Source organism: Papaver somniferum, chromosome 2, assembly GCF_003573695.1.
Source record: "Papaver somniferum cultivar HN1 chromosome 2, ASM357369v1, whole genome shotgun sequence".
Taxonomy (NCBI): domain Eukaryota; kingdom Viridiplantae; phylum Streptophyta; class Magnoliopsida; order Ranunculales; family Papaveraceae; genus Papaver; species Papaver somniferum.
In genome coordinates, this window is record NC_039359.1 from 52,761,930 (window position 1) to 52,772,401 (window position 10,472).

At 36.7% G+C, this 10,472-nt stretch overlaps 1 protein-coding gene across 1 annotated transcript; it reads left to right on the top strand.

Moving 5' to 3' along the window:
- The first annotated feature begins 4,154 nt into the window (after positions 1-4,154).
- On the top strand, positions 4,155-7,071 carry LOC113351017 (AP2-like ethylene-responsive transcription factor AIL1). Its single transcript, XM_026595098.1, has 10 exons — positions 4,155-4,224; positions 4,273-4,392; positions 4,495-4,731; positions 4,774-5,322; positions 5,433-5,441; positions 5,555-5,643; positions 5,721-5,794; positions 5,893-5,943; positions 6,102-6,178; positions 6,488-7,071. Exons 1-10 carry the CDS (start codon positions 4,155-4,157, stop codon positions 7,069-7,071), a joined length of 1,860 nt encoding a protein of 619 aa, XP_026450883.1.
- Positions 7,072-10,472: the final 3,401 nt, after the last annotated feature.

Consider the following 10,472-nt stretch of genomic DNA (forward strand, 5'->3'; position numbering starts at 1 on the left):
ACACGTAAATCTTGTCCATTCAATCTCTTGCGCGTAGTGTCACGGCTTTACGCTTAGCCGGGAAATCAAATTTGCATCATTTGGAGTTATCGTCATTTTCCGTAAGATGGAAAGTATCCGTTTCCCCGTAAAATCTCTTGGCGAAGGCGGAAACAAGAGGTTTGTCGTAACCAAGAACCATATTGTCGACCGCATCCAACAACCCCATAGATTTGACTAGCTTGATTACTTCGTCAACTTCTCCTACATTTGATTTTATTGCTTCCAGTGGACAATTCTTCATCATACTTACTGATGTTCCTGGATTCATATGACGAACAACATCCTTGTGATTCTATAAAACAAAACAAATCCAATATTAAAACACTAAACGGAGAATAAGTTTCATCTTATAACATAGCATAAGGTTTAGGTAGTTACTATGGTATGGCAGACGACAGCGGTCCAATTCTCCTTGTACCCCCATAACAACTTTTCTTCATCACCGGGTAGCCCGTAAATGACATCTTCGGCGGGTTGGGAATGTGGTCCCCTTTCTTCTTCTTTGAACCATCATTTTTGCCATCTTTCTTACCTTGCTCTTGAACTTCTCCTCCTTGGACTTGTTCTTGAACTTCTCATTCTTCTTCATTAACCTCCTTATCACTTCCTTCTCAATTTCTTCTTTATCAACTTTCTTGTCACTTTCCTCTTCATTAACTTCCTCCCCACCATTTTCTTCTTCAGCAACTTCTATATCACCACCTTCTTCTTCAGTAGGCGTAGCAGAATCAGAATCTTCTTGTGTTGGTTACTCCGTTTGAGGTGGTGGGTCATTGATGCAGATCCCTTTGGCTTTACTCCCCGAGCCCATTCGGTGGGAAGCATTCAAATTTTTACCTCCCTTTCGACGAGGTCCCAAACTCTTAGGAGAATAAAAGTCATTTTTCCTCTTATATTTCTTTTTGGCTTGCCATTGTTGCTCTCCATTGTTGTCCCTCGATAACATGGAGATAGGCAACAAACAACAATGAAATTCAATGTATTTTTTTAATTCAAAGTATACAATCGGTTTACACGATACACATATAAAGACTGATTCCTAACATAACGTATATCAACAATCAGTTTATATAAGTGTTCATGTAATCTGATTCTAACAAAAAAAAGATATATAAAAATTGAGCATTTTTTCTTACAAGAATCGGTTTACTCGATACACTTATATATAAAATCTGATTCCTAACATAACACAACAACAATCGGTGTTTATAAGTGCTCATGTAATCCGATTATGGGCTTAACAGTTAACATATGAAAAGCTACACAATCGGTTTTTGTGGACACACATGTAATCCGATTCTAACAAAAAAAAGTTACAGAAAAACGATTATCCCTACCATAGCTGAATCGGGCTATGCGGGCATTAACATTGACCGATTCTGATTCAAATTTCTCAAACTAGAAAACACATGCAGGACAATAGGTCTTTGTGGGAATGAACATAAACCGTTTCTTTATGCAATCGGTTCACAAATACATTGACGGAATCGTCATTCTAGTAAACCTAGAATAATTTGATTCAAAATTTCCAATTTTTGAGCAATTACATGTTATTCAAACCTAATTTAGAGGATTGGGTTGATTGAAAAATACCTGATTCGAACCATTTCTTCCTCTTGTGCGATCAAAGATGGTTCTTCTTCCTCAACTGTTTTCTTCTTCGGTTTGTTTCGAATCGCCTAATTCTTATCCGGGAACACTCTCACTAGGATAATTCTTGTTAGTAGCCTGTTGCACTCGTGGATTATTCAACATTTCATACAAGAAAAAAAAAACGATTAATCATTTTGGATCGTCGGTAATCAACGATGTTTTCATTTCAAAGAAAAAAAAAGGAGAAGAGAAGATAAGAAGAATGGGTAGAAGTGGGGAGGAAATGAATTAGATTTTTTTATTTTTTTAAGTTTTTTATTTTTATTATTAAGAGTTAATGGGTAAATTGGTAGTAATATGCATCGGCCCCAAACTAGGAAGATTATTCATTGTTAATTTTATTATTCGAAAACTCTATACAGACCATGATAAAAAACCATGTAGAAACCGTCACTCACATACTCATCTCAAAAACATGAGTCTCTATGTTATTTCCGTGAGGAACGGGCCCACTGTAATTTATTTATGTGTCTTGAGTGGTTTTGGTGTATATGTAGAGAACTACTCTTTATTATTTTTATACTTCAAAAAAACAAAAAAAAATAGGCTTATTCGTATTGCATAACCAAACACACAAGTTATTACCTAGTCAGCAGTCAGCTATACAAGGCGTAACAGGTACATTTTATTGTAAAGAATGACCCGCTCCCCCTAAAAACCAAGGCCGATCACGGGAAGTTGGCGTGGCAGTGTGGCACCATCTTTGCAGCCAAGTCTGTTTCTGCAAATGTACAATTCCCTAGCTTCAGAACTAGAACGTCCTGCTTTCCTACAAATGCAACCATCAGTCCAAACGATGAACCTTATATGCATACAGCTGGGTTTAGTCTCTTTTACTGGATCTTCAGATTCCATACTTATAAAGTACTCTGCATCTTTCTATTCATGTTTAGATTAGATTAGGATGAACTAGATAATATAGATAAAAGTGATCCCTATTGGCTAATACTCTCTAGCTTACAGGCTAGCTAAGCAGCAGTCAAAAAAAATCTTATCTTAGATTTTGAGTCAGATTTTATCTGAATCATGTTTTCTCCTTTTTCAGTTTAATTGATGGTTTTTGTTTAGAAGAATTAGTGTATTACCCACCAAGTACTAGATTTGATCCAAGTGAAACACAACTCATTGATCCTGACTACTCATTGACTTTATTTAATTTTTGGTTATTTAAAAGTTGATCCATTTCAACTGTGACCAAACAATTTGGGAATTATTCCAACGTAGTTTCATGTTCTTTTTTTGGGATTATACTAATAATATCCTTAAGGAAAAGGTTATTTAATTGGGGTGTGATGTTCAAAAAGTATTGATGATAAATGGACTTGTCTTGACTTGAATGGCACTTCCACTCGCTTAATACCAAAGGACCTACTGTTTGTCCATTCCACAGTTGCAATAAAATGACCATGGTATTACCAGTGCATAATCAGTATCCATCTTAAAACGATACATAGATCTGTACGATGCAAAATCGGATGGTTTTGAAATGCATGCTTATCGTGTTGTTACGTTTTTAAGTATGCGATAACACGAATTATCTGTTTTATATCTAGCTCAAAGATTTTGAAATCGATTTAATTGATCTAGTGAATGCACTAGTCCGATGATTTCGAAGTGCATGTTCATTGTGTTGCTCCGTGATAGCGCGACTCATCTGTTCTCCATCGGGCACAGGGATTTGCTAAAGGATTCAGCTGATGGACTAGAAACATAATCTTTGTATGATATGCTAAATGCACCATATAACATGTCGGTTGCATTTCTCTGCAACACATAGAGATCGGGAACTGATATAACACCCCAAGTCGGCAAGAGAGTTTCATAATTACACCAAAATGGCATTTGATGCATACCCTTTCAATTTTTATTAGATTTTCCTCTTCATTTTTCTTTCTGTAGATGTCTACACTACATGCCCGTTCTCACGGATAATTATAACAGTTTTTCAGTACTGCTGCTGCGGCAGCATAAGTCGGCAAAGCAAAAGAAACAATAAAAAAACACAAGAGAATAAGAAACAAACAAAAGGTTATAAATTTTGCATCTCTCCCTTTTCCTTTTCTTTCCCTTTCTCACTCTAAACACTCTGCAAAACCACAGGTGAGGAACAAATTTCAAGAAACAAACCATTCCTAAACCTAACTACACGATATATATCTTCCTTCTTGGAGTAGACAACATCATCCACAAATCTAAAACACAGATCATAACCATATGATGATGATGATTATGGTTTCATAACAGGTTTGATTCATTCATTTGGTTGTTTAGCACCAGTATCTAGTTTTTCACTGTTCTTGGTTTTTGTTCTTTTAACTTCTCTTCTAGAGCTTTATATAACAGCTCAGAAACCAAGAGAAAAAAGAGAAGATTGTTTTTGGTTACTGTGATTTTTGGGTGTTGTGAGATAAACCAGCTGATTCTGTTGTTTAACTACTACCACAACTGTTTCAAGTATCATGAGTAATTGTAACTGGTTGGGTTTTTCACTCTCGAGTATTGAGGATGGTTTTGGAGGTGGTGGCGGTGGTGGTGGTGGCGGTGGTGAAGATGATCAAGGTGGTAGTAATGGAGAAGATAATGCAAGTTTTTCTTCTCATAATCATCATGACCATATTTCCGTCATGCCTTTGCGTTTTGATGGTTCTCTTTGTATTGTTGATGATCCTTTCGTTAGACATTCAGCCAATTCTTCAGGTATATCTTAACTCTTTCTGTCTCTCTAGCTTTCTTCTTATTTTTCTCTTCTCCAAACATTGTCTCTCTAATTGTTGTTTGTTGTACTGCTGCCATTATCAGGCTGGACATATGAGAACCATACAATGTCTACTACATCAACTACAACAGAAGGAGATGAAGCTGGAGGACCAAAACTTGAAGATCTCTTAGGAAGTTATTCAAACTCAACTGATCATCAAACCAATGATGTTTATAACTATCATCATCAGCAGCAGCATGATCAAAACCAACAAACGTATGGTGATAATGGGTGTAGAATCAACATGAACATACCTCCACCAACTTCAACTTTCATGAGTACTACTAATACAAGTCATGATAATCATCATCCGCAGCAAGAAGGAGATATAGATGATAATATTACGAACCCATATCTCAACTACAATTTTCAACAGCACTACAATATCAACTCAAACTCGAACACGACTACCATTTACCATCACCATCATCCTCAAGTTCCTCTTGAAAATGCAACTTCAATCTCAGGGTTTAAGAATTGGTTGAGACAAGGTGCACCATTTCCAAATGACAAGTCTTTGGTTATTGTTGACCCTATTAATACCCACAACCCTATGCATCAAAACTCTTCACTTTCTCTATCTATGAACCCCGTTTCATCATCAGAAGCTAATAATCCTAATGGTAATGCATTATGTGTCCAACAACAACAACAACAACAACAATCGGCATCAACTAGGAAACGTTCAACAATTGGCAAAAATGGTGGTGTTGTTAGAGAACCAGTTCCAAGGAAATCACTTGATACTTTTGGTCAAAGAACTTCTCAATACCGTGGTGTTACTAGACATAGATGGACAGGAAGATATGAAGCCCATTTGTGGGATAATAGTTGTAGAAAAGAAGGTCAAACCAGAAAAGGAAGACAAGGTATATAAACAATCACTTGATATTTATTTATTTTTATATATACCTTTCGTGCTCTTACTAATTTTTGTTTATTTTGGGTGTTCAAATTCAATGGCCATGACTGTGAACAGTGTATCTTGGTAAGTTCCAAATCCATTACTATTGCTGTAATCTTTTACTGTATTTTCTTCTGTGTTCTTGTTGCTGTATTAAGATTCTGAGAACATTGTAATGTGTGCAAACTTGTAATCAGGTGGATATGATAAGGAGGATAAAGCAGCCAAGGCTTATGATTTAGCTGCATTGAAGTATTGGGGTCCTACTACTCATATCAATTTTCCAGTATGTAATTTTTCTTAGTTTTTGATTTCCAATTTCAGTTTATTATTATTGTATATTGATTCTTGAATAATTTTCAGCTATCTGTCTATGAGAAAGAACTTGAAGAAATGAAGCACATGAATAGACAGGAATTTGTTGCCAGCTTAAGAAGGTAGAAAAGATTTTTCTCAAGTCATTGGCATGAGTTAAGAGACTTAATTGGGGAAAGATTTTTCTTTGTATTGACTGAGAAAAATTTTGATGATGCAGAAAAAGCAGTGGTTTCTCAAGGGGTGCATCAATGTACAGAGGAGTGACTAGGTCTGGTGGTTATAATAATGATGCAATAATGATGTACAAAAAACATTCAATTCTTTTAATAAAGTCGATACTAGTTTTTATTTTGCCAGTTCCCATGACAGTATTTATGTTGCTCTCTTTAAAATGTTTTTGATTGTGGTGATGAATGTTTGATGCAGACACCATCAACATGGAAGATGGCAAGCTAGAATTGGGAGGGTTGCAGGCAACAAGGACTTGTATCTTGGAACTTTCAGTAATTCCCTCTTCTCTAGATTTTTTACTTCTTTTTATCACTTGAGTGAGCTTTTTGGTCTTTTAAGATTCTAAATTAATGTACCTTTTTTAGGCAAGTTATTGAGTATTTTCTTCACTGCATTGATGTTTTCGTATTGACTTTGTTCATAGGGGTTGTTCAAGTTCTATTGAAGTTTGATTATGACATTAATATCTATTGTGTTGTTGTTGAAGTCATGGGGTTTAGTTGTGCTAATGAAGACTAATAATTAATCATGTACGTGTATACGTCGATCAATTATTGATTGTTGGGTTTAATTCTACGTAGGTACACAAGAGGAAGCAGCGGAGGCTTATGATATTGCTGCAATTAAGTTCCGAGGTGTAAGTGCAGTGACAAATTTCGATATCAGTAAGTACGACGTTAAACGTATATGTGCAAGTTCAACTCTGATTGGTGGTGATCTTGCGAAACGTCCGTCGCCTCAGAACTCTTCATCTTCTGTTGCTGCCATTGAAAACGAGCCAGTTGTGGTTCCTAATCTGGCTATTGCAAATGCTGAGCAGCCAAGTGATGAATTTGCTACTATAATGTGGTCAAACAGCTCTTCTGAAGAACAGAATCAGATACCAAATGAACCCAATACTTCGGTTCGTTCCATGAGCATGAGTAACCAAAATTCGTCGAACCAAGGTAGTCCTAAAAGCAGTTCAGTTGTTTCGCAAAGTGATCAGTATGATCATACAATGGGTGGAGGAGATTATTCATCTCAGTTTACAATGAACTCAGCAGCTGAAAGCGGACCTACTAGTGTTGATCAAGTCTCGGCCAATTGGACTACAGCAGGACGGGAATCGCCTAACATATCAGTTCATCATCAGTTGCCAATGTTTGCATTATGGAATGAGTGAAGTACTGGGGGTTTTGGGGGCACGTTCTTTAGGTTAGCAAGTTAATAGGTGGGGTGTTGGTGGTATAGAATGTGAAGGTGGTATTGTAGCACAAGCAAGAAGAAAGTAGAATGTAGTCGTAGCAGTAGCTAGCACTAGTAGAAATTGGATCTAACAATAGCAAGTGAATTTTTTGTTTTAACTTTTTTTGATGCGAAAATGTGTCAACTTTTTTGGTGCTTGCTGCTTACACTTGCATTAAGAAGGTAGCTATCTTAGTATGTTTAATTAGATTGCAACTATTCCCAGAATGGTTCTCCCGTTCATCAGGACGCTAATTAATTAAACCCAATATTGCATGTTGTATGAAGTGGTGTGGATTATATATGTAGCTGATTTGGTCCAGAAACTAACACCCTCAATCCTCATGTATTTGTTCTATTTTGCGACTGTGAGCAAGACAAAGGGTCATAAAAAATGGCTCATGGCAGCCTCTTAGCAGCTCCCATAGTTGATCTCAATGAGGATAAAATTATCCACTTGAACCAAAAGAACATCTCCTCAGATTTCAAACATATAGTTCACAGAAGTAAAAACTAAAGAGGACTCATAAATATCCTTGAATATGCTAATATACGCTGATTGTCCTAATGATATGCCATCAGACCATCCCATCCTTATGTACACTGGGTAGTACCTTGCAACAGGAAAAACAACTAGCAAGTAAAGGACAAGAGACTAGATAGATGCAGATAAACGGTAAAAGTCAAAAAGATAGGAAAGAATGAATGAAATGAGAGAGAGAGGAATGCATGCATGCCTTAGACTGCGTGCCCTTTCTTTCTTTTCTTTCTAGCTTAGCTTCTGTCAGGCTCTGTATACAACTAACACAAGTCACAGTCCACAAATTCAACCCCTCTGCACTCTCTACTCTCTCATGGCCAGGGGTCTAGCTGTATTATCTCCTGTTTTATATTTTCTCGTCTCTTATTTCAGTTTCAATATGTAAACTCAGTGTCTGATGGAGTGCAATCAAGACCTCAAATTTGACCTTGTTTTTGAATAACAATGGGAGGTTTTAAATGTGACAGATATAGGTGTTCCAATGCAGATTTTGCATTGCAAAAATAATTATTTTTCTTCAAGTCAAATAACATATAGAAAACATAATGCATGACCCAATTTCGGTTTCACAATGCATGACCAAATTTTGGTTCCACTAGGGAATCTGAAAGGTTAAACGGATGAACAAACAATGTTTTAAACAAGTACTAATAAGGAGAAGGAAAGAATTAAAAGAAGACACCTATATGGATACAGTACTACGTGTTGTAGCCGTACACAGAAAGGATTTAGTGTTTGTTTTTTCGACAAAAAGAAAATTTAGTGGTAGATTCGATTTTATTGAATAATAGTAATGATTATTTAGTAATATAAATTCTGATGGCAGTGCTGATGAATAAATGTTGCATGCAGAAAGTAGCAATAAAGATCTTTATTAAGACAAGATACTTCATGCAGAGTCATTTCTCTATCAACTCTCTCTTTTCTTTCTTTCTTTCTTTCTCTGCATTGTCATCCTAATCTTCTAACACAACAATAAGTAGCTTCATCAGTGTAGGGGTTGAAATGTCTCTCTCTCTAGCTAGAGTTTTGTTGTATGCATGTAAGAACAGTTATCCTTCTTTAGATCTTGTCAACTTCCTGCATATTTGCCATGTTTGGCATCCTTTTTTACCAGAATTGACTGAAGATGTTCCACCCCGGACAAACAGCTGTTACCTGTTGGTTATTAACTACCTGAAGAGAAAAAATATCTTAAAACCCAAATCTAAAAGGAACCAATCTGAAAATGGTGGTGCTAATTGATATATATAGGGCTGCACATGGGTCGGATTGGGTCGGGTTTGGTCTCACCCGTCATCCAACCCACTATGGTGGGTAACAGAAGTTGTCACCCGCAACTAACCCAACATTACAATGGGTCAATTTTCATCCGACCCACATTACGGTGGGTTGGATCGGGTGGATGGTGGGTTACCCACCATAAAATATAATGAACATTACATTAAGAACCCAATTGAAATAAGCCAACCCAAAATCAATCTTAGGAAACAAAACCCTAATTAGTATTTACAAATTACAATGATTCCTAGTCTCATCTTTGGTTGTTGGTTTACTGGTGAAGATGTTGATTGATTGTTGCTGGTGATGTTGTGATTTGATTTACAAAGCGAAGAGAAAATGAAAAAATAAACTGAGCCTCTGAGACTGCCGTTGAAGGGAACTGATTGAAGACTCTTCAGTGAAGAGAAGCTACCGATGATTAGGTTTAGGCATTATATATTATCACTTCAATGGATGTCGTTCATCTAGAATAGGTAATTTAAGGGTTAGCATTAATTTAGAAATATTTAGGTGGGTGAGTGGGTTGGGTCGGGTGAGGAAAGTTGTCACCCACAGTCGACCCACCATACGATGGGTTTTGATGTTGTGACCCATAATCGATCCGCTCCTAAATGGGTTGGGTCGGGTGCGGGCAATTTCAAGCGGGTGTGGGTTAGGTTGGTGGGTTGAGTCGGTTTTGTGCAGCCCTAGATATATATGTGTCTCTAAAATTATTCCATGCATCCACTGTAAGGGGAGGGTTTCATTTTACAAAATTAGTTCTACTTTCGCTTTTTCTGTGACTACTAATCAAGCTTCAAGTCCGGGACAAATATAAGAGTAATAAAATGAAATTTATTACGTATTAACAAATAACAATGTATTTTACAAGAAATAGATGTAAATAGATTTAGAGAACAAGTTTACAACTAACCTAGTTGGCCCTGCTAGCTAGATAATAACACTTTCCTAGCTTATGTCTACTAGTTTTGATTGATACTAATGTTTCAAAATCTCAATACATTAACAACATTAAATGATGATAAGCATACTACAAAAAAGTTTAAGGTATGATCAATAATGGTTACGTGATGAGCAGCAGCAATCAAAACAGTGTATAGGCTGACCAAACTTGACCGTGACCCATACTTTGTCATTTATTTGTCTCTCAATTTCCAACACCATTCCTCCGCCTGGACCGCCTCCCATATATACAAAAACCGTACGTACAATCCATGATTTGTGGACCCCGAGATTCGTCCACAATTCATTCATTGCTCACCACCTTTAATCTTTTTCACCAAAATGTAACATTGCTTTCATTTGTTCCATACTGTTTTTGGTGCCAAAAATGGGGGTTTTAGAGGTCCCAATCCCTTTGTTTCTTTTTAGGAGATCGTGAAGAAGAGTGAATCATGATGGGTCACAGCAAAGAGAGGAGAGGACGACAGTCTTACTTCACAAGCAAAGAGGAAGAGAAGAGTAGTGAAAGCATATTAAAAAGGACTACTGCTATGACTGTCTTGATGAGAGGA